General features: G+C 43.5%; 1 protein-coding gene across 2 annotated transcripts in view; it reads left to right on the top strand.

The window, feature by feature from the left end:
• LOC116840246 (tyrosine-protein kinase Dnt-like) overlaps window positions 1-25,617 on the top strand; it is a 32,857-nt gene that overhangs the window by 5,293 nt on the left and 1,947 nt on the right. The window contains exons 1-7 of one of the 2 annotated variants that reach the window (XM_032806741.1): window positions 1,004-1,167; window positions 17,808-17,938; window positions 23,476-23,882; window positions 23,968-24,153; window positions 24,309-24,447; window positions 24,747-25,039; window positions 25,442-25,601. In XM_032806741.1, coding sequence (XP_032662632.1) covers window positions 23,554-23,882; window positions 23,968-24,153; window positions 24,309-24,447; window positions 24,747-25,039; window positions 25,442-25,601 — 1,107 coding nt within the window. In that variant the 5' untranslated portion in view covers window positions 1,004-1,167; window positions 17,808-17,938; window positions 23,476-23,553. Of the gene's footprint in view, window positions 1-1,003; window positions 1,168-17,807; window positions 17,939-23,475; window positions 23,883-23,967; window positions 24,154-24,308; window positions 24,448-24,746; window positions 25,040-25,441; window positions 25,602-25,617 lie in introns of those variants that run through there. The other variant, XM_032806740.1, reaches the window with a different exon arrangement.

Raw genomic sequence — 25,617 nt, 5'->3', positions numbered from 1 at the left:
ATTGGATTTAAACTGTAAATTAGGTTTTGGTAAACCGAGGTTATTTTCGACTTTACTCGATTTTTAATTTTAAATTTTCCGCAAGCTAGTGGAAGGAGAACATTAAAGAAAAAAACGTAATACAGTAAAAATATCGTCAGAACTAGTTGACGTCATTAATCCCTATTCAATCGTTGAAGTCAAGCCACTCAAACATGGTCAATAAAAAGGTTGGATGACTGGTTCACGGGATGATGGGAGTATCCGGATGGAAAATCACGGGAAAGCGAGAAGGCGCACACAATAAAGTAATAAAAAGAGAGACAAACCGTCAGAATTAATGCGACAGAAGAAGTGTGTCAAATTATTTGAGACTATTTAAATAGAATTATCGAATTTCTTTGACCAAATGAGAAAACTAAGCGCGAAACAGTCTTCCTCTCGGAACCAAGCAGTATATTTGGGCCAAACAATAGAAACAATAGAATTATGCGAAAAGTCAAACACTTCCCAAATGGCAGATCTCCACAGGACATCCTGAAGACACCCTGAGAACGTCCTTACATCTTGAAGATAATGCCCTGAGTCCTTTCATTCCCAGGACACTCCCTGGAGATCTTGTGTTGCCTGGGTCGTGTGTTTTTTGAATCCAAGTTTCGTTTATTTAGACTATTTCGACAAACAAGTTTCTTTGACTCGAACACAACTAGTCATAAATCCAAAGGAACCTCCTCTGTGCACGGTTCTCGAGACGCGCTTCAAATCATGATCGGCGTTCCAGTGGAACTTACGCGGCAGTGTGCGCCGATGGTGTGCGCGAACAACAGTTCGCAGCGGCGTAACACTAATAGAATTGGCAGGGAAATGTGGCGCGCGACGTGGCAATTTAGCGTAAATAGGGTATTAATAGACGTTCCAGCCGGGTGGAGCCGCATTCTTCGAAGTTCGCGCGTGGCAGCCACGCCGCGTGTTCGAGCGCGCGATGTTCGAAACTCGCGCATATCCACACTCAGCCCGACGCGATTCCTGGCGAAGAGGATACCGCTCTCCTCATCAGTGCGCGCGCGGCGGATAGCCGCGGTGGCGGCCGTGCGATGTTTCGACTGACAACGCGATAACTCATCGTACCTCGTTCCTTCGTTTTCGATCGCGGATCGAGCCGATCACGGAGACCTTGTCACAGTGTGGGTAAGCCGTTCTTTCTTTCTTCTACGAAACACGACCGTAAATTTCTGCGTCCACATGACTGCGCGAAAGCTACCTCGACCTCTCGCCCGGGAGGGAACCTCTCGCGGCGTAGCGTGGCATTATAATATACGAGAGGCGTAATAAAATATTATAACGAGGTCCTTGTTAAGCGACGGCGGCGTGGGGCGCTGCGGGACCGGCTCTAGTTTGTTTAGACACCGAATAATCGACAGTCGCTCCTCGTCGTTTTATTCTCGCAAGGGTCTCGTTTCTCTCTCCCTTTCTCTCTCCTTCTCTCTATATACCTATCTACCTTTCTCTTTCTCTTTCCTTCATACTCGTCCTCCATCCCTCAGTTCCTTGTACCTTTTCTCCTTTATTTTTTCTCTTTATCGCGTTCTCGTTTGGTCCCGAGCACCGAGGAGGTAGGAGAGTGAGCGCCAGGCCTCTCAGATGGCCTCTTCGATACCGATTTCGAGACGGCTCTGCAACCTTCGCAACCCATATGGGCCCCAAGTTTTTGGGGCCTTTGCGTAGTACAAGAAGGTTTCCAATTTCCGTATTCGCTATGGGGTTTCTAGTCCTTCCGCCAGTCCCGGCGACCAGCCTCGTCGCCGTCGCGCCGTCGGGAAACCGAACTCGATCGTTTCGATTGGTTACCTGCGACGGAACGAAGGACGAAGAGCCGCGCTGTGCGGCCATATCGCATGCGAGGAACGACCGGTCGCGGTATAAATTCCCGCGGCAACGCGGCGCGCGATAAATTGCGGCCGAAAATGGTAAGCAGGTGGCGAAGACACGATCCTAAAATTTCGGACTTATCTGGGGGCGATGCAGCCGTAACACGTCCGCTACCAGCGCGGGATCGTGCGGCGTTAACTCGGATAAGATAAAGAATACCGGAATACCATCGGCCATACCAAGTTACATTCTTCTTTCTCCGATTCCGCGCTGTTTAAGGCGCGAAGTAAATTACGGTTAATCACCGATCGATTCTCGCGATCGTGCTGCTCGTCGTATTCGCGGCATTCCTGCGGCGGGCACCCTGGGAAGAGCGCTTTCGCTCGAAATTTATCATCGAATCGCGCTCGGATCTTCGTTTGCTTCGCGCGCGCGCACGCCATATCGTTTCCCGTCGCGTCCTATCATTCCGTTCCCTCCGTTTCGATCGATTTTCCGTCCCGTTTGACGGAGTCGTTCCATCGACCGTAGGTCCGATTCGATATTTCCATTTCCGGTCTTTCCATCGCATCGTAATGTAAATCCGACTCCAATTGCCGTAATGCAATGGATATTGCGCGGCTGCCGATTCCCCGTCCCTGAAATCGTGCTTCCCTTCGAAATGTATCACATCCAGTCTCACACAGTAACACTGTGGACGGCACATTGACGCAAAATCATCGAGTCTACACGAAGGAATCACGTTCGCCGCGATTACCTGTCCAGATAGACAGGTGCATCTGAATTGAACAGCGATTTTATTAATTTCGATTTTGTGTAACAATGCCATTTTTTTTTTGAAATTTGTAAAGATTAAGTTAAAAGACCCGAGCACGTACTTAATCCTGGATTCTTATTGTTTTGATCTTTAAGTATGAATATTTAAACTTTCAACATAAAATGTATATATATATTCCATATTTTTATTGAATATATATATACTTGTTATATATTTGTATATAATGTTATATTGTTATAATGTTACATAATGTTATATTGTTATATATTTGTATATATTGTTATATACTTGTTATATTTTATATGTTATATTTGTATATATATTTTATATACAATATACATATTTTATATATATTTTTTTGTTATATTACATTTACATAGCACAAATTTACTTAATCTAATGTCACATTCATCTAGATTAATTTTCATAATTATTTCATAATTTCATAATTTTTTTAATTACATTTCTAAAGCAAACATCTGTTTCCATCGCTGATTGTCTCACGTCGTGATAATCATGGAACACTGGACGATCCAGCCGTTCTCAGACTCATCTACGTTGAGAATTGTCCGTAACGCGAGCGAAGCGACACGTCGTACTTGCCCGCGAAACTAATAGCGCGACCGACGTGAAACCGCGGCGACTCGAACGAGCATCGGCCGTCAGAAGGCCGTGTCAAAACACGAAAACAGCGTGCACTCGGACAAACCTGCGCCCGAGGCTTAAACCTCCGTCCGTGTGAGTCCGGCTCGGGTTCGACCTTAGCTAGTTAGGGCCTGACAGGCCCATCTTGATGTTGCCCATGGAGTGGGGCTGCTTCAAAGGCCCCGACCACGGCCCCGTGAAAACGTTTATGCGCAATACAATGGCGTAGCGATTGGTGTGACTGTACTTGTTCGCCGATTCGTGTTCGAGAGTGCAGCGAGGTGGATGACAGTCGACGAATGTGACTGGATAGTGTCAGAACAGGAGGACGTCAACGACGAGTGACCGACAGCGAGTAGCACACCCATCGCGCTCGCCGCTGAAAAACAACACGCGTGGGAGCGAAAGGACGGGAACTACAGATTTATAATGATCAATGCGCGCGTGAAGAGAACGACGCGCGACGACGCGCTGCGACGATGCATCTATCTCTACCTATGCGCCCGGACGACAGAGAGTGATGAGGTACCAGAGAGGGATAGACAGGAAGAGCGCGTGTACGATTTCAGGATGGACCGGGCCGAGCGGATGCTGCGCCCGTGTCCGCATCAATCTTCAGCTCCTCGTTAAGATCCGCGCCTTAAGTTTTCACTTGTGTGCGCGCGAGCGCGGGCTCGTTCGCTCGTTTGGTTTCGTCCAACGTGCGCGCCAGGGCCGCGTCTTCGCTGTGCTGGTGGGACATTTACATGAGATCCCGTCGAGGTAGAAGCGGAACCCCCGTGGATTTTCTTCCGAGAGGAAGAGAGACAGATTGATCGGCCGAGAAGGGCAGGAAGGGGGAAGCAGCCCTCAGCACTCTTGTGCATCTTGTTTGTTTTGGAACGAAAGAAGGAAATCCTGGAACAAAACTCCCTCCTCCCTTTTCCCCTCTTCTCCTCTTCTGTCTCTCTCTCCCATTCCTACCGAGCCCGGATACTTTAGTGGCACGTGTTATTTTTCTCACAGGTGACTGGAGGCGTTCAAGCCTCAATAAGTCGGATTTTGTCAATTCTCAAATAACGTTCTGTCACGTTCTTCTTTTATTATGGAAGGACACGGAAGATGGATTTCCTTGAATGCTATTGAATCGTCCTGAGATGTCGTCTTGTTGTTGTTGTTCGTAGGTAGCTTCCTTGAAGCTACCTACCTAGCTTCCAAGAAGCTAGTTGTATACAGTTTTATTTCAATTTAATTACATCCACGCATGTGTGTGTGTATTATTTTTATTATAATTATTTATCATTGAAACACTTTTCAATAATATTTGAAGAACAGCTGAAATGTTATTTTGTCAGTAGCCAATTTTGTTGTAATTAGTTAATTATACATTTTACTTTAACTTAATCACACTCATATATTATAATTATTTATCGTTGAAACACTCTTAAATAATATTTGAAGAACAACCAAACATCTTTTGACGACGGCTGCTTATTGATAATATCCAAAGACAAGCTGAGCGTTGTGCGTGAACGTATATTGTTACGTCAGCTTTTAATATTCCCTCAAGTCTCAATTTTGATCCCTCGATTTTTTTCCTTTGAGTCTTAGTTCCAGTATATGGAAGTGCAATCTGCAAGCGTCAAGTTTAGATAGTATCATCAATTGAATTGTGGCATAATGGAATCGACTCTTGCGGAGATTTCGTTCGTCTCGAGGGATTTTAGGATTTCAAAGACGTTTCGTTCGGGGTGAAATGTGTACACTCCAGTTCACCCAGCGTTCCCAGAAACAGAAAAAAAAATTTTTTCCTGCTGGAAATTATCTCGAGAAAAGCGAAAAGTCCCAGGGGAATACATTTACGCAGAATATTCGCCGTGAAGTAAAAACGCCTTTGTTGGTACAGACGATTCCTATTTCTCGAAATAGCACATGCACTTTCTTTCTTTCTGCGACTCAGATTCTTTGATCTCGCAAAGTCACGCTGCACAGAGTTGAAAACCCGCTGGAAATGATTAAAATGCTGCATTTTTTACGTACCCCACAGTGCATTAAGTAATTGTTCCAATGTACTTTGATCAAGTGCTAAAAAACAAAACAGAGTTCTCTTTGCGAGCAAAAATTCCGCAAGCATATTTAATTTAAAGTAGTCTATGTAATACATTCCGCACTTTACAGAAAAAGGAATAATTCAGAGAGAGAGAGAGAGAGAGAGAGAGAGAGAGAGAGAGAGAGAGAGAGAGAGAATGAAAAAGGAACGGGATTGACTGAAAAATTTAAAATTCAAATTACTCATGTGTCGTCGCGTCTGTTTGAAATTAATCGACAGTCGTGGCTTGCTTCTATACCTCGCATTCGTCTATACCTCGTCCATTGCATCGCGCCAGGCTGCAATATACATCAATTTCTCGTTGTTATCCTCGCGGGGAATCTTTTAATCCTCGGCCGCGTTGCAGCCTCCCGCCTAAGCGAATTCTGAGTGACAGGATCTTAACGAGCATCTGCTCCTCGAAGATGAGTCGCCGCCGTCTCTCCCGGGTCCTCCGCGGAAAACGCCTAACGCACTCGTAAGAAACCCACGTAGATACTGCACGTCGTCCTGCTCGAGTTCAATATAAGATCGTGATTCCACCGTTTCGCTTCACTGTTCCCCCGAGTGTCGCGCATTCGCTCCGGCACTAACCGCCAAGATCCTGCCGGAGGAAAATATTTTTTTAACACCTATTCCAGCACGGACCATTGGTCCTTACGGAGGGTGACTCGGCAAGTACGAACGACGTGAGCCCTTCCTCGAAACGCAAACAGTTTCTGACAAATGGGTCCTTGAGCAAACGCTCGTACGTTCTATCCACCATAGTAAAAATGAGTATCGAAATATCTTTGTCTCGTGAACCGTGCCCGGAATAACTTACCCTTTCCGTGTCGCCGTCTGAAGTGCCTCGTCAGCCACGAACTTGACTTGAGGTGAGATAAAAGTATCAATACCTGGACGTTAATGACACTGACATCTAACTCTGGATATTCTTATTGTTTTGACTTTTACATCATAAATATTTAAACTATCTGACAATTTATGGCAATTCCTCTAACATTTCGCAAACAACTACGTAAAATTTTAAGATATTAAGTAAAGAAAATTGGTGAAGAAGAATGGTCATGCGCATTTTACTGGACACTTATACACTAATCCTTTCTAATTAATAGCTAAAAATCTATGTGGTTATTTGCAAAATAATGTTGTTATTTGTAAAAAATCTTTTCTGTTCCGTTTGACCCAGTGCAGAACATTACACGATGGCAAACGTCGCCATCATAGTCATAATTCATCTACCATATTGCCATGATCGCTCAACAATTTTCTTCGATTAATAACTCAAAATTTTATGTGATAGTTTGAAATAGTAGATGAATTTTGTATTTAATTTAATGAGTTCTACCTGTACAGAACGGGTGTGTTATGAAAATTGTCAGACACTCTGTATGTGATATTTTATATTCTATATTAAAAATATTCGTATTTAAAGACCAAAACAATAAGAACGTCCAGAGTCAGATATCAATGTTATTAGCGCCCAGACATTGGCACTTTTACCTCACGCCTTGCAATACAGACGCAATCATCACGCGTGTAATTTCGGAGTCCGTGTTCATTCTTATCCCGATATTGCATCTTGACGTTTGTTCTTACTCCCCGCAGTGCCCATGGAAGTAATAGGATTTGTGGTGCGTACCATCGGGCCTGGAAATATATTTCGGTATCAACGCTTTCTTCTCGCTTGACTCATACGCCGGAGCAGCGTTGGGCAATTCCCTCGATGACTTATCGGCCGGCAGCGCGCAATAATAAAAATAGAATTCGTCGGGCGTCGTGGCCGTGCACTACTCGGGTTTTGCGTTCTCGAGTGTCCTGTCGTGTTCCATGTCATCTTCCTGACAGCAGACGAAGTCCCGAACGTGTCCCTAGAGTTATCGGGCCATCGGCGCCAGGAAGAGGAACACGCGAAGGGGCCCCGTTAAAATTTCGGAGCCTGCGGCCTAGAGATGCCATCTCATCCGGAGTCCTTCGGATCCCGCAGCGGGGGATAACGTTCGCCTTTTTACGTTCGTCGAGCTTTCTCGCTACCTCCCCCTCCTCGAGGCTCTCCAAGGAATTGTCCCCTGGTGGACTGCAGTGATAAATCGCACGTGACAATCCCCCTTTACTGCCAGCAACGTGTCTTCGTGGAAGATTGATCTCTCTTCGGAGGCTTTTCGCAGAGGCAGACTCTCGCGAAACGTGTGTATCCCTAGGTCAGGTTTCTCAACAGGCTCTAGAATACTCGAGCGAAACAAATACTTTTGATGAGTTGTGAGTGTAAAGGTATTCGACGTATGGATTATTTTAGAAGGAGATCTGCAGGCGAATAACGCGTGTCGGATTTGTAGAATATATTAGAAATTCCTAGAATATATTAACTTTCCTTGGCTTACGTGACTTTCTAATGCAGAAAGGCATTCTTGTGCCTGGTCTGTGAGACTGATTCTCAATCTTTGTGCCAATATCCGAACGTTAGATCAACCTAACCTAACAAAAGGATTACAAAAGTAAAAGAAATACACCAAGTACATGAAAAAACATTCAAACTCGTATATTTTGTATACGAGTTTTGTATGTAACGAAAAGTATACGTGTAGATTTTGAAAGAATAGATTTGTCAAAAATTAATTTTGTTGAAATTTACTGAATTCACTGATGTGAAAATTATCCAGTACTTAATATATCTAAAAAGAGCTACATACATGTGCTGCACACAATATCTTTCTAAAAAGAATATTCCGCAAATATATATTTTATATTTTAATATGTCTAAAAAAGTTCTATCATATTAGATCAAAATCCATAGTATCCAGGTACCTAATATGGAATATATTTTCTTATGTGACAAATTATATTTTTCCATGTTACAAAGAAAAGTTCCCTATGGTTTCCTGAACTCTAAGGCCCTTTCCTGGGTTCTTCTAACAGTAGTCAGTATAATGGTCAACATCCCTCTCTTTTTCCCTTCTGATTTGAATAGATTTGTTTGGTGTGGCGTGTGTTAGTTTTGAAATATCTTTTCATTTTTATTCGTTATTTGATCTCTATCTTATGTATCGTTTTTGTCATTATATTTCTTCTTCATGTTTTTTGTTATAATGGTTTTCTGGCTCTTTTAATTAGGAATACCCAAATTCTTCTCAAAAGAAAAATGGTGAAGTTATCGATAAATTTTTAATTGGTCTGACAGAAAGACGTTATTTTTACGATTTGAACAAAAAGAAACAGAAAGGAAGCTATGTAAAAAGTTTGGTAGAAAATTTCTTCAAGAACGATGCAGAAAAAGTTGTTGAAATTTGTTAAACACTGAGAAGAGATAGTAAGCTATGTTGGTGTATAATCGATTAACTTCTTCATTTGTTTTTTAAACAAAGTAAAAACTTTTTAAATGCTAAAAACGACACGAACCCAGCGGACAAGTCAATAATACGCCCTTCAATTGATCGTGCAACAACACTGCGATCAAAAAATCGTGACTCAACGAGCCGAGCGCGGCTAATGAGAGAAAGAGAGGGAGAATGTGTCTCAACTTGCTTGAATCTCGGGAAGCATTAGTTCCTTTTGATACAATCGAGAAATAAAGATAGGATAATCGCGCGTGCGACGGAACGCGTCCGACGGCTCAACGGATTAAATCCGACGAAAGCCGTTTGAAACGGATCTGAAAGGATCACGCGAGTCGCTCCTTCGATCCGACGTCCTCGCGCGCGAGTCCTCTCACCCGGCTCCTTAACGAGCTCCTACGAGGTACGAGTGCACCTCGCGCGAGGAAAGGACGGGAATGGTCGATCCTGCGTCGCGATAAATCCAGTCGTCACGTAATCCTCTTCATGTCCGAGTCCTGATTGCCAGCTAGTATTGCCATATGTCGTCTCCGGCGTGACCGTCACGGCAACGGCGACGTCTCAATCAACGCGCCCATCTGTCAACCCCTGTTTAGTCGGCTCGAACGATTGTTGGTGTCCGACATAACGACGCACTGCGCGCTCCTGCAATCGCATCTCGAGCAATCGCGAGGGTGCACGCTTCGGGAACAATATTATTTTAGCTCCCGATCCCAGAATCACAATCCCGGCTACCCTCGGCGCGACGACGTTTGCTTTGGTTCCCGTTTCGCTACTGTTCTCTCTCTCTCTCTCTCTCTCTCTCTCTCCCCTTTCTCTTTTTCCACCCCTTCTCCACCCTTCTTGCTCGCGTTCGACAAATAAACCAAAACCACGGTCGTTACGTATGATGCATCGCTCGCAGGATCCATCCAGAGTCTATTCCGTGCCGCGTGACGCGCTTTGTTCAGGAATAGTCGCCACTTTGGAACGTAACCGAGGTAAGAATGGACTCCTAATCGTGACGGATGACTCGCGATTTAACGATGAATAACGTTTGGGGGTGGATATGCGCGGACACGGGGGCATACGTGAGGAGTGTTGCCGTGTTGCGGTAACTTTCCCGTTTTCGCCACCGTGAAATGCACTGGACGCGCGCTTCTAGGATCTATGGGGAACGAAAGTTGCGCGAGGGCCATTTGTTATTGTTACAGAAACACCGCTATTATTTTGTTTACCTCGACGGAAGATGCGGAAACTGTTTTGCTCGTCGCGCGTTGCCCACGCTGTAAGGAATTTTTACCGTTGAATTTAACGCATTTCTTTCACACATACTAATTTATCCACTTTGATTTTTGTATTCATTTAACAAAACACAAAGCAAGTGCGTAAATAATGATGTGGCGAAAATTAAAGATGCAATACTTGGACACTATTATCTTGTTTCATCACTTAGAGGTGAATACGAACTCAACGCAGACAGTCCAAACAACGACAATGTGTTAAATTAACAGGTACGGATAAATTAAAAAAACTTAACACAAAAATCTCCCCACGGATCGATTTCAACACAAGTGCAGAATATTTCTCTTTTACTGCGTAGAACAGCTCCGTACACAGTAGCAATGTGAACTGATTTACCCACGTCCATTGGCAACTTTTTTTGTATCCTTCAGCCCCATAAATTTGTCGATACTTTACGTGCACGATCTCGTAAAAGAATCACGACTGTCAAAGGAGTTTTCCTTAATCCTTCCGGAATTAAATACCATGAAGTGGCAGTAGAATTTTGAGAGGCCCTGCGAGCGGTCCCAGAAACGGCAGTTTAACCCCAGTAGTCTCACCAGTCCGTCTTTTTTCTCTCTCTGCCTTGCGAGCACCCCGTCTTCGCTCCTCGCTGACGGTATTCTGGAGTGAATTATAACCGGTGTCGCGCGAAGTTACGCCTTCCTGGATTTAACCTATGGCCCGAGGAGAGGAACTCGAAGTGTATGAGAAAGTAAAGGGAGAATGAGAGATAGAGGGAGTGAGAATGAAGGAGGGACAGGGGGGAGAAACTGAAAGACGGAGGGAGGGAATTCGACGTTGACCGAGGAGGTAAGAGACGCAGCAGGAGAGAGTGTACAAACGACGCTCAGGACTTGTCCAGGACTTATGGGTTATTCAGGAGACTCCTGTCAGTATGGAGGGAGAGGGAGGCCGTTCGATATATGCTAAGCAGTCAGCCTGCTGCATTATATGTATGAGTTGGGCCCGCACGTGGGTGAAAGCATCACGATACTCGTGGCCACGAGTGCGTGTGCACCAGGTACGCAGAATGTCTCCAGAGATTACGTATTTCTCAGACATAGCCAGTAGAACCTGAACTAAAAAAAAAAAATGATGACCCCGATCGATATCGAGATATCAACAGTTACAGATAAACAAGTTCTAAGGAGATAATAAATATCTGTAGAGCTGTTTATTCTAGGTCCACAGTAAATCTGGGTTCATGATACATTGACAGAAAAAATAATAAATATTTATTAGATATGTACTGAAAAAATTTACTTGCACTAATATACATATTTTTACATCGAGAAAAGATTTCTTTCCAATGAGAAAATGTATATTTTTCTAAAACCACCGTTGTTTTTCATGAAAAAGTGGTTATCATACTTAAGCAAAAGAATAAATTGAAGCAAATATATTCATTAGTACTCACCGAGTAAATAATTTTTTATTTTTCAAATTTTTTTTCAGTGCACAGAGATTTACTTGATTCTGTCGCCGGGATGTTAAAAAATTAACAAGCAAAAAACTCCTGACTAATGAGAGCCACGCAGATGGCATGGCAATTTGCGATTAATTAATTATTTATTGCCAGAGAATAATAATGTCAAAGTTAACGTTTACAATGGGAAGATTTGTTTCGAAATTCGCACAAGTCCGCGATGCAGGTTTGTAATCAAGAGGAAAGGCGTGGCTGTCTTCTGAGTCACCCTGTATATAGACGCCCACGTCGTTTGCTCACGATGGCGAAAGTGAAAAATATCTCGCGCAGCGGCGGCGGCGGCGGCAACACGTACGCATGTACCTGTGCGCGTGTACACACGCGGCAAAATGTGCGCACACACACACACACACACACACACGTTCGCGCGTTATTAGATCTCTCGAGGCAGCGAGCCGAGATATCGGCGAGTATATGCCAGCTGGCGCTGATCTGGTCGTTAACCTCGCTCGCGGATCATTTTTGGAGCGCGTTAACGCCGAGCTTTCCTTAGAAAACTTGGCCTTTACGCCAGGCGAAAGCGCGGGGTGGAATTTGTCGTAAATCACTGCGGGGCGGCGTTCGTTGCGCCCTGAACGCGCGTCCGCGGCAACGTGGGGCGCGAATGACTACGTGGTCGGATTTGGAGTATCGAGATTTACCGTGCTTCTGCATCGTGCGTAAAATGATGGCTGCAGTTGTGAACACTACCCTCCCAGCTAGACAGCTAGACACATCGGCGATGCAGAAGCGAAAACGCCCCTGCGCAGGTGAAATTATATTTCTCAATCCTTCGAAGCGCAGGTCTCAAGACTACCAAGAAAAGTAAACAATCTTTGAGGTTGAACAAAGTGGAGAAAAGTGAACAATCTTTTGATTTATTCATTACGTTAACGTTACAGCTTCATAAGTTCCCTCTATACGTCAGAAGAAACAGCAAAAGTTATACAGCTTATCTGCAAGTAGGATACGTACTAGAAATTTATTAATAAGCAGCACCAGATGACAAACACAAGCGTATAAGTAACAACTGGCACCAAAACCGCGCACAAACTGAAGCAAATAATACAAGAAATACAAAAAAAAAACCGGTAGGGTGCATTAATATGTATAGGCTGAGCGGTAGTTCCGTTGCGAGATCACTATGCCTGAAGCTGATTTAGTTCTAAAAGGTTATCTCACTGTGCCCTAAAGTTCTTATGCCTGTAAATTAAAATTTCAACGTCCAGATATTGTTTATATATATATATATATATATATATATATATATTTGTTTATATATATATATATATTTTTTTTTTAAATAGGTGATCTTTTTACGTTTCTTTTCTTTTCTGTTTTTTACGATTCACTGAAATCGAATCACTAAGTAATATTGACCAGTAAGTCAATTGGCTAATAAGAGCCGCGCAAAGATGTTGGTAGCAAATAATAATTCCTTGCGAGAAGGATTCCTTGTAATAATGACAGTTTCTAACTTTTAGTCTTCAATCTTCTGCTAATCGTGGTTGTGCTTGTGGAATAAAAATGGAAATTATGATTTCGATGATGAATTGTAATTATCAACATTGTTCCGCGGGTCAATATCAATTCTTCGATTGAATGGGAGCCTCCATAACGCTTCATGTACCGAAATTGCTCTCAGCGCATTTCGAAAAACTCGCATTCTCCAGCGCGAAATGCGCTGTATGTTATTCTATTTCTGACGCGCATTAATCCCTACACGACCTCGCCGCATTCACTTCGCGCGATCCATTGGAGAATTCAACATTCTACACGGCGACCTGTCGCGTTCGGGCTATTGATGCGCGCAGTGCGTACGGGACGCGATGGCATGGAACGGGAATCGAACGAAAATCGTGCACGCTGCATTGTGAGTAGGCGTCGCGTAAATCCAATATTTCCTGTCCCTTCGACCTGCGCGCCTCCACCCTTCTGCATTTCCCTCTTTCTTTCTATTTTTCGCCCTCACCCCCGCTCTTTCGCTCGCTCTTTCTGCTCTCCCCCTTCCCTCCCTCCGCCCCTCACCTGCTCCAATTCCCGCTTTTGAAAGCATCACTATACGGGAGGATCTCGTTATACGCATACCGGATTTCATATTCGGTAGGTGTTGGGTTTCTCTGACCCGGAGCCTACGGTCTCTTTCCGACGGTAGCCAGACGCCGTTAAAGACGATTCTGCGAGGTCTCATTTTGGGGCCCCACCATTTATTCGACCAGTCCTGAGCTGCGCCCGTCAACTACATTCAATGGCGTATTTTGACAGCGGGGGACACGCTGCTCTGCAGAATTTCGCGGACGGTTTCGCGCCTCGGCGCGATGCACACACACAAGCGCTCATTTGCTTCGGGGCTCGTTTCCATATTCAACTCGTAAACTCGACTGCCACCTACTCTGGCGCGGAGATTTCGATTAAGAAGTCGCGATTAGACGTAACGCCGCTCTTGATGTTCTCGAGATCTACTGATAGGATTTTTTGCAATTGCTCATATTTGCCGTCGGTGATCGGCCAGCGGTTCAAAAATGTATAATGAAGGACAAAGAAAGACTCTTGGCTGGTTTGCAGATCGTCGTGTTATAAAATACGCGTTCGTTTTTTGTTTGGGAAATTCCGCAATACATATTTCTTCTCTTTACTTGTTATTTGTTATTTATTACTTGTTATTTGTTATTCAATATTTCCGATTTATATTGACGTGAAATATTCAAAACAATAGATTTTTCATTTTATCTCTCTATGGTACATTTTTTTTCTCAAATATTCTTTCTCTCAGTGTATAAAAGTTGCTTCTGCGTGAAAAGATAATTTTTTATAATATACCAGGTCTCTCCTCGAATTTATTCGAAGACTGTAGAGTTACTTCTAATAATGCTTTGTCGTCTCTCGAACGTTTCATTCTCATCTCCCTCTCCCTCGCGGGAGTTCGCCCTATTATTCGACGACCTCTACTCGTCAGCTTGACTCAATGCTGTGTTTGGACAGTGCGGAATGTAGTGGCGTGTGAAATTTTTGTTGGCTGCGCTCATACCTCGCCATCTTTTTTTATATGTCTATTAGATTCCTAAATATTCGAATAAATCCGTGTACACGAGATTGGTTCCGATCTGACATTTCACATCAAGATTACATTATTCAGATATTCGTAGATCCGCGAATCCATATTTGAATCTATATCTATATCTATATTGACTTATTAATTGTCAAATGTTTGAGAGGAATCTCAGTAGTTGCTACGAAAGTGTTTGACCAACTCCGTCGAAAACTTAAACCTCGGATCCGGATTCGACTAATCATATATCTAATGAGGTACGCGAATCCGCGAATAACTTGAATTTGAAGTGACATATTTATTCGTTATCCGGATTAACGTTACCAGTTTTATATCCATATGCTTTTATCCATATATTTCTCGCCGGGTGTTTACGAAATGTCTCCGCGTCCCGACAGCAATTTTCTTGCTGCTATTTGCTCTTGAAATGTACTCCATTGGCATTTGACTTTTCATGCCAAGAGAAGCTTCTCGCACGCCAAGACACGTAAAGTCGGTCGCCTTCCGCCGTGCCGCACGCCAGAGGTCCTAGATACGCATCTCACTGCCACAATAGGGTGGCCAAATTTTACGGTCGTGCGGAAATTCTCCTTGCTTCTTATCTTTGATCTTGACCACGAAAGGGTAGCGAGGATACGCTATTTATTCAGCGAACACGGTAAATGGCAGGTCGTGCAAGTCCTGCGAAAAGGAGGCACCAGGCCCCGTCGAATCCCCCGTGACAATTGCGTCTGGCACCATTCGCAAGGGTCGACGCCTCTACTGAAAGGGCTTTTTTCCTCCTTCTCTTTAAGTCCCCCCCACCTTATTCTTCTTCTGCACGCGAACTCGAGGCTTCCTCGTCGCGCTGCTCGCGGCAGGCGCTCCTAGACATCAAAGAATCTTTGGTATATACTCGTCGACCTGCTTCCACCCGCTTACAAAGTTCCCGCATAATCGCGCGGCAAGAGTGCCGAAGAGGTTGGTGGCACCCTTCTTGACTAGATAAGAGGTGAATGCAAGTCGCGGTAACGAGGTCATAGCTGGAGCGTCGCCAGCACTCTGGGGGGAGACGATGACGAGGTGAAGTTATCTTTGATGTCGGGAGGATTATACTTTATCTTCCAGCCTTCCGACGCGCGGGAATGGAGTGGACTGATGGCACGGATTAACGATCACGGAAACGAGACTCCCTTTGAGAGAGACGGGACCACAGAGGCCCCTGTGCGCGCGCGAATTGGATCAGCTGGTAGAGACATACCGGGGCGCAATTAATTGCAATCCGTTAGATCTTTATCCTTGTGAATCGAGTCGTATATTATGCGTAAAGCGCAAGTGGGTCTCTCTCTCTTTCTCTCTTTATATACATATATATATATTTGCGAAAGAGATAACGGCGTTGTTGCTAACGAGGTGCTTAGCGTGTCGTATTCAAAAGCATTACCTACGTCTGTTGTTCGTGCTGGCTTCTTTACGCGCGCAGAAGGAAATCGATTTTGGCGGCGGATAATAGTCCGTCAGATACATAAACTTTCTGGGGCCGGAGGTAATTATTTGTGACGGGAGAAACCGACGAGGGCTCGCGCCTTCGTCCTTCGTCCTTTTTACGATACGGGCCCCCGCGAGGGTTGGCGCGAACGCCGGCCCGCAGAAACGGCCGCCGAGGTCGTGGGTATACGATATCTGATGCAGAAAACCGGTAAAGGCCGGGGGCCACAGAAAGAGAAGAGGCTGGGAGACGCAGACTGAACCCGAGCCACAAGCGAGCCAAAAGCAAAGACACGACGCCGTGGAGGCAGCGGCACATTGTCTTCGGGTGACTTAAAAATCCAACTCGTGCCTCGTTAAGCACGCTATCAGATACAGCGGGGATAGTCCCTCTGAGGGAGTACACAACGTGTGACCGTGTCCCGGTCCCTTCCACGACGGACTCTCCTCCCTTACCCCCCTTACACACCACTCTTCGCCAACTCGCCTACGTAACCTTGTAGCTCCCGCGCGGCAACCTTCGCTTCGGTCGGGTCGCCCGGTAGCATAATGCGTGCTAAGTGCGGGGGTCCGGTGGGATGGGCGAAAATTTAGCGGAGCGAATGCGCATCACCGGCCAACTTGTTATTCCATTTGACGAGACAGCCGGCGTACTTAATTATTCACGTGTGTAACGGCGATCTAAGGGAGCAAATTTTTCCTTTCTTAAGCAACTGGACATGTCCGTTCGGACATTACGTACTCTTCTCGCATGGAATGTGCAATATATAATAATAGTAACAAAAATAATAACAATAATAATTTTTACTTTAGCAATGCCTGGCAAATCTGGATATGCATTGTAATTGTAGTTGGAGGAGATCGAGAGGCAAGACGATAGCCTTGCAGCTGATGTTATTGTTTTGCCTAACTATCTTAAGAATGTGCGTATGTTCAAGAATTTAAATTTAAAATTTAAAATCAAAACTCTCTACAACACTAAAAATCAAAATTTTGAAAATGCAAGAAATTATCATTTCTCGAATAATATTTGAAGATGCTTGTATATATTCCATTAGTAAAAAGTGATTATTTATTTTTACATTCTTAATATTCTCTTAAGTTGCTCGAAGGACACGAAACAAAAGAACAAATCTATCTTATGTTGCTAGAAACAACAAGCTAACAATTTAATTCTGAATCTATCTTCGCCTTTGTTTTGTCTCTCTTCTTCTTTCTTTCTCACCTCTTTCTTTTGGAACAAATAAGGGAGGAAATGAAAAAACCAGCTTTTATGTTCCGCCTCACGCGATTTGTATTCATGCTCGGAAAGTAGATCGTGATTATGTAGAGATACTGTAGATTTATTACCAGAAAATTTAAAACTACTCTATTGTAATTTATCTACTTACTTTATCTGCAATCCCCTACGACTCTTTTAGTTTCCTAAATCTTTTAATTCCTTATAACTTGAAACGCGCGCTCCGCACAAATCCCTCGCGAGAAATACGCCGACGTTAAGAGTAACGATTTCTCCAGCACTTTATGTGAAGTTCCACTTTCCAATATTTGTCAAGTTTTCGTGACATTTGAGATATACGAGTGGACGCATTTAATGGCCGAGTCACGACACACCTAGCTCCCGCAGATTTGTGGGACAAATGCACGCTACGCTGATTGTAACGCGAGTGAAGCAGAGAATGAGTCATCCACCTGTAATTTGTATCAGATAGTTCCCTTATATGCTAAAGGTTAAAATGCAAACAAACGAATAATTCTTGTTTTTAGACAACGAGTATGACGAGTCTTGTTGCTATCTTGACAGAAATTAGTGTTAATTAAAAAAAAATTGTCGTATATTTCATTTGTTTGTTGAATAATGCATCAAAGATAAAATTCGTGTGTTCCAGGTCTACAGGAGGCGGAATTATTTTATGTCAGAGAGGGCGTCATAAACAGATATGCTATCAAGTTCGTCGTTACTATACCAGCGCAGGTTCACAAGATCCACTTCACGTGGGAGAATCTCTCTGGTAGACCGGTAAGTCGCAGCAAACTCATACATATCGATTTTCTCATGTGAGTGCTGAGTTCCACAAATGTCGTACTGTAAAGATGCCGCTAATAATGTAGATAATGTATAATGAGAAATTAAATGAAAGGTTGAGTATACAATTAGTGTGCAATGTGTGTTAGAGGCATAAAAAATTAATTTGTAGTAATTATAAAAAGTTTCTTGAGATCTAATTGGCATCCAGCCCGATTTTTTAAAATAATTGTAAGTTCTGGTTAGAAGTTAACATTTCAAACATGCGATTCTAATGGGCTTACTCAAAGTTTTTCCTAAATTTTTTCTGATCCTTTTATGTTAGAATTGAGTCAAACATGTTGACTTTCCAAATAATTTCATTATTCAGTAAAATGCTCAGTGTTCTAAAAATATTTTATTTTTTGATATTTCATTCGATTGAATACACACACAATAATTGGTATAAAAATGGAATCCCCCGTTTTTAATATCGATATTATCGACTGAGAAAAAGGGTGAATTCCCATATTGCTGTTTCGATTCTAAACAGAAAACCCACGTTTAGGGCAAGGATAGGATTTTCTATTAGTATTTGGTTATCATAGTAAGATAATTAATTTTGGGACAAATTCTAATCAGATTCTATGTTGTATCTGAGATAATCTTGGGAAACTTCTATGCGGATATTATATTAGCACAGAGCTACAGTCTCGCAAATTGAAAAGCTCGAAACTTTCGAAATTCATCAAACGTAAAACATTCGCAACAAACAACTTGAGTTAGCTCTTATTGGCCCAATTATTTACTAATTGTACGCCTGAGAGTCTTTTTGGTCATTGATGTTTCTTGTGCAAATTTTGAGCAAGAAATCTCCGATATTCGCCGTGTTAGTGCGAGAATCGAAAGCACAAACGTTTTCGCAGGGATATAATATAAAGGTGTGCGCGAGCAGAGATAAAGCGGTGTCCGAGGACAAGAATTATCCGTGCGCAAGATGTTTACGCGCATGATATTGCCGGTGAGAGTAGCCTCAAGTCCCTTATTTACGTTCCTGCGATTTTTACGCCATTCCTCCCACGTTTCCTCTCGCTTCTTCGCGCGGGATTAAAATCGCCCGGGGCTGCAAAACGCTGAAATTGCTCGTTAACGTAGGAATTCGCGTCACCGCACGTAAGACGCGCCGGAGACGAACGAATCTCGTACGACGGATCTTTGAAATGAGCGTTCTTCGGGGTTCAGCGATCACACCATCCAGCCATTCGGGACCTTTAGCCGATCTTTATTCGTGTTTCTCCCGTGTCCTTATGGCGCGCGGCACTTATCAAGATTATCGAGGTATATCGTTCTTTTCCGTTTCTCAGGTTCTTAACATACCGCCACGGCGTAGGTTGTCCAATAAATTAACGGACGAGACGTTCGGCGTGTTTCAGCGAGAGGAGTTCGCGGAAACCACCTCGATACATCAATTTGTCAAGAGGCCATTAATTATTCCGGGTCTCTTCTGGTTTCTTCATCCGTGTTTGTTTCTCGCGTTGCGCAACCTCCTCCTGGTCTCATCTAAATACGCTTATTAATCCCAGATAGACGTAAATCGGGGCAAGATGCTACATCTTTTCGAATCTCGAGGTTATATAACTTCTCAGATAACCGAGACAATTATTGTGATTGTACAAACGTGATAGTAACAACCTTCTTCTATGTGTTTATGTCCGCAACGATTCGTAAGTTTATTTTCTTCTGCAATAACCGAAATGTAGACATGCTGTAACGTGACCATCTTGTCCCGGTATTGGATCAAGTTGGCTGGCAACTTGGGGAGGCCATATATAAAATATGTATCCCAATTAGCAGTTTCAGGGTCTCCGTGAAACGTCTTCACAGCCCTGCCAGGCTTTAAATAGCGGCCAACTTTACCTCGCCCGTCCATATGCTTGATTTCAATCAGTTTATGAATGGAAATTGTTTTTATTGCGCCCGAAACATGTATCATATACTTGCAAGAGACTTGATTATAATTAACAACACATCACTCAATTTGATCCACTCATGATGAAGAATATTAATACGAAATGTCGAGACGTTCGAAAATGTACTTGGTTGCTCCTAAATTAGTTTTTTCTATTTTTTAACCGTAATGCTATTCTGATTTTAATGAAACTTTGAGAAAATTTACGTTCTAAAAGAAGTATTTTATGATTTCGTTTCCATTTTTCTCTCATGATAACAAAGCGCACAGTCAACATACTCCATGGACCAACTAACAAGTAAACCTACCCAAAATACTCCGATTTCTTTCTAATTTGGCACAAATGTAGAAGTACAAAAAATATTTAGGTCATATGTTTCATTTTGACCTATTTTGAGTTTCACGGGCAGTTTATAGCTTTTTAATGTTTTCACTTCTATCATCAAAGAAGAACAAAGATGCATAAGAAATAAAACTGAATACAAGATTTAGTTAAATAATTTTAACAAAATCGGCATAACTGAGACACGAACCATTCTAAATTTCTTTAGCCGAGATTCCAACCGAAATATTTTTAATCTGTGCTAAATTAGTCAAAAATGGTTGGAATCTCGGCCAAACCGAAAAATTATTTGTATAAATAATTTTTTTTATTTTTTACGTGTTTTCTTTAAATATTTTATTATTTATACAAATAATTTTATACATTTGACTTCTTATTCATAATCAACAAGCTAAAAAGATCTATATCTTGTATACAATTTTATTTCTTATGCATTTTTGTTGCACTTGTTGATGATAGGAGTGAAAACATTAAAAAGCTAACTGTCCGTGACACTCAAAGTAGATTAAAATGAAAAAAATATAACCTAAATATTTCTTGTACTTCTACATTTGTGCCAAATTAAAAAGAAATTGGAGTGTAACTTTTGGATAGATTTATTTGTAAGTCCCTTATATAAATTTTGATAACATTTTTACCAATCGATCTATAATTGTATCCATTATAAGTAATATGACATTTATCACATAGAAAGAGAACGACGGAATAAAAATACAAAAAGAAATACAAACAAGGTTATCAAAATTTATTCAAAACAATATGTGATGCACAAAGTATAATATAAAAATCTGAGTGTAACTTTTTACGTGAAAATTTACGTTATTGTATGATGTAAATTTAACGTTTAACTGAACCCAATATATTTGCTACATGTTTCTTTTTAATGTAATTTGAAAACTCGTATAGAGTTCCCGTCATCAGTTATCTCACATCGTGATAATCATGAAACTCTATCTGGAATGCTATCAGGAGCTCGTCCAATCGACCTTTCGCATTTTTCGTCTTGCACAAGTAACCGACGAGCGCCCCACCGCGCCAATTAATTTTATGTTACTCTTAATGTAACGACGCGGTTGACGGGGAGGCGCGCGAGTTACGACGCGGCGTGGAATCGCGCATATTCATACGGGGATATAAAATCGAAAGCGGACTCGCTCGTTCCGTGAGTCATTATCGGCGATGCCTCTCGCGAGTCACTTGTGCTCGTTGCTCGTCGCGTCAACGTCCCCGGTACATTGACAAAGTGGCGGCGAAAAGCGAGCAGAATGCTGCGGGGTGTCCGATTGACTCGTTGACGATGCGTGGAAAAAAGGATGGATTCAGGAGCAGGACAAAGTGGTCCATCCACTTCTTCCAGCTGTCCTGGCGCGCACAGCGGACAGCCAGGAGGGAGAGGGGGGGAGGGAAAGAGAGAGAAAGAGAGAGAGACAAAGGAGATGAGGAGGGCGAAGACTGACGAGCGACAGCAAAGACATCCGTCACCTCCACGGCAAAACCGTGTGGCCTGAATGGTACTTAGAGCAGCGCCTGTCCGTCAAAGCCGTGCGGGAATTGTGTCCCGATAAAGCGGTTCCGGACGTGACATTGTACACGTCGAATTATTGGAGAATCCTCCCGGCGGCTCTACGTGGCGGCGCATTCAATTTTCGATCGGACGTTCGCCGCGCCGGTATTTGCACTGCGAGAGCAGCAAGCAGCAGCAGCAATTTTCCTCCCCTCGCGCCGTATCGCAAATCGTATAACGTATCGAGAATACGCCGCAGCATATGGCGTATTGGAGAATTAACGAGATGATATGCGACGTTGTATTGTTGCCGTGAACAATAATGGACATTGTTTAAGTAAGAGAAAACGTGGAAAGCCTACTTGTAGATATTATCGAATAATTATAGTGTCGAATAATTATAGTGAAAATTCTTATCCCTCACTAGTCTGCGGGTAAGAAGCATAATTGAATATCGGAGTAGGTTCGACCAATGACTTCAGCCTAAGGGTAAATGAACTATTTAATCACGCATTAATTGATTCCCTTCTCAAGTGGCGAGAAATACTGCTTCAATGGACACTGTTATCGAGAACGATAATGAAAATTGACACCCTTCGCGAGAATCGTGTGAGAAGCTGTGTAGCGCAACGCGCGGCACGTAAGGACATTCCTCAAGGATGTCGCATGTGCGTCGCGATATCCTTGTTGTGTCACCTGTCGCGAGCAATTATACAATCGCTCTACACAATCGCTACCGCTGAAGCAGAAGCGAGAGATTATGCGGGAGATATGCTGTATATTAATTATTCCAAGCGTAATTTCAATTGCAAATCTGCCAGTCCATATAACAATCATCGCCTCGGCTTCGTGTATCCCGCGCGATCGATCTTGCCGGTCGTAAAATCTCGCGAATCTCGTCTGGCGTAGAATTTTTATAAAATCCCGTTTGTCGCCCATTTGGGATTCTCGACTGGAATCCGCCGATCCATTTGGAGGAAACCGCCTGGCCGGCCACATAGCACGGCCGCCGTGGTCTTCGTGGCCGTAAAAGACCGCAGAGGAGCAGTAGATAGTTGCGACAAGCCAGCAGGTTGACGAGGTACTCTCCTTCGTGGCTAGCCGAGAACCGATCATCACTGTGAGCTAGTAATCAGTCGCGAGCTCTTGCTCCTGCTTCTGCATCGCCTAGCCTCGCTTCTTCCTTCCACACGGAGCCTCCTCATCCCTTTCTCTCTCTCTCTCTCCCTCTTTCTCCCTGTATCCTCATCGTTTTCTCGCCGCTCTTGTTCCCGGAGTCCTCTGAACTCTCTCTCTCCCTCTTTCTCTTTCCCTCTGTTAGGCGCAAATTGTCTTCCGAGAATGGTACGTTCGAGATTACAGGAAGGTTCAACGTTCTCGAGATTATGACGGAGCGGTAGTCGGCCAAACCTCACGTCCTTCGACATTGTTCCATCTATTTCAACTACTACACCGACTTCCTCGCGAGAGATATAGCTTTAGCGCTGCACTTATCGAACGCTCGCCGTACTTCTCTCCTCGACTTTCCACTCGCCCGACATGTGATCTCGTTTGTCTCGCTCCAGCGCGCAGATCGACCGGCACGGAGCGCGCTCTTTCACATTATTGTTCATTATCGACGGAATTGCTCTCGTCGTATCCTCGCGAACATGTTTCTAGCTTTTCGATTGCCTCTCGAACATCCTCGGTCGTACAATCAGCCGTCCTTAAAACACCGGAATTCTCGATGTTTCCAGCTACCGTACTCCTTGTCCGTGGACATCAAAAACCCTTCGGCGCTCAGCAGTTCCTTGAACATCTCTCAGATCGGCGACATGCCCGTCAGCGGTTTACAGACGTGGGCCTTGTCGCTGCACTGTGGGCCCTACGACGCGGAGGTTGACTTCAATGTCCGTATAAACGTCTCGCTGTCGAGGAGGAACATTACCAGCCTCGAGTTCAAGCGGAAGAAGATATGTCTGAAGGATAAGAGCTACACCGGACCTGAGGAGGTCCTGGTCGCCGCTTCTGGCACCACTTCTGGCGGTCAAGTGTTTTACGCAGCCATCGGTTGCGCGTGTGCATTTATGGCGGCCATATTCGTTCTGGTCATAGTCTACTACGTGCGCGACAAGAAGACTAGAAGGCACCGAGATCCACTTCAGTGAGTAAAACGAGTTCTCAAAGAGGATAAACGGGATCTTGTGACACGAATTTTGAGAAATTTACATTACGATTGCGAATTCCAGAGAATCGAGAGGCCTCAGCTCGGCGTGCAGCGTGGAGAGAGGCACCGGAGTAGGACCTGCTCAAACCTTTTTGTCACCGGAAACACCTCCGCCTGCTTCCGCTGCATCAGGATCGTCCTATAGAAGGCTGGACGATCGTCCTAGCAGAGAGCTGCACGAAAGAATTCAGGAAATCACGGTGCAAAGGTGATTGTTTAAATCGATGTGACCCATCGATTTCAAGCCTCATGAATGAACATGACAAATGTCAAACGATATCTCAGCAGACTGCAATCTGCAATAAAAATGTAGAGGAGTATATATAGTGAATTAATTAGCATAATTTATTTGCCTTGCTTTAGATGCAGGGTACGACTTCTCAGTATCGAAATGGAGGGGACATTCGGGCGCGTGTACCGAGGTAGTTATCACGAAGAGGGTGCTTCAACCCCAAGGGACGTTCTGGTGAAAACTGCCGCCGAGCACGCATCTCAATCACAAGTAGGTTAATTTCACCTAAACAACTCCTTAGAATAAATTATCGAAGTATGAAAACACGAAATACATTCGTGTATATGTTGTTTATTCACTCATATTGCTCTTAAGTTTAAAGTTTAAAGAGAATATTTAAAGTGAATAAACTTTTCATTTATCTATCTATCTATCTCTAATGTGAATATTAAATGAATAAATTTAAGATGAATTAATTTAATACGTCAAAGAGATAAGATTTCTTTTTAAATGCTGTACGGCTCGCAAAATGGGTTTTGATGAATATGTAATTTTTCTGTTTCGAAAAGGTGGCGCTTCTCCTACGAGAAGGTTTAGCCCTCTACGGGCTCAGTCATCCGGCATTGCTTCCAGTGCTCGGTGTCTCCATCGAGGACAGAAGCGCGCCTTTCCTGCTGTATCCACATACAGGTTACAGAAATATGAAGAGATTCTTGTTGAGGTGCAAGTTAAGTAGCGAAGGACCTCCGAGAGCTCTCACGACGCAAGAAGTCGTCGAAATGGCGCTGCAAGCCGCCAAAGGCGTACAGTATCTTCACAGAAAGAGACTCGTACATAGAGACTTGGCTGCTAGAAATTGCGTGTAAGTAAGAACTGTAAAGAATTGTTCTTGTTTTGCCGCGTCCACGCTCTAGGAAGACACATCTCTGTTCGACATTTAAACGTTGCACACGACTTATAAACGCGATCTATAAACGCGCCAAGAATGCTGCTAAAAATTTTACTGCTAAACGCGTCACTTTAAACGTACAACTTGGTCAGCTTTTTATGTACCTGTACGCAACCGCAGTCGTTACGTCCCGTTACCGAATTAATTACGCGAATAGACTTAATAACCGGTATGTTACTGTACGTCTCTAATTGATACCCACTTGACTTTCATTTTAGAGATAGTATTTATAACGTTGCGGTTATGAAACCATGTGATTATTTACGCTTCGCAGACAATCATTGGTCTCGAATTCATTGACTTTTATCTTTTCAGTGTTGATGATGACTTGAGAGTACAGATCACGGATAATGCATTGGCTAGAGATCTGTTCCCACAAGATTATCACTGCCTTGGCGATAATGAGAATCGCCCTATCAAGTGGCTCGCGATAGAAAGCTTGCTCAGTAAGACCTTCACCACAGCCTCCGATGTGGTAAGTGACAATATAG

This window comes from Odontomachus brunneus, unplaced genomic scaffold (assembly GCF_010583005.1).
Source record: "Odontomachus brunneus isolate Ranch 3 - 2012 unplaced genomic scaffold, Obru_v1 Obru_scaffold_009, whole genome shotgun sequence".
Lineage (NCBI taxonomy): Eukaryota > Metazoa > Arthropoda > Insecta > Hymenoptera > Formicidae > Odontomachus > Odontomachus brunneus.
Note: the sequence above shows the minus strand (reverse complement) of the source record. Positions and strands in the feature narration are given on the sequence as shown.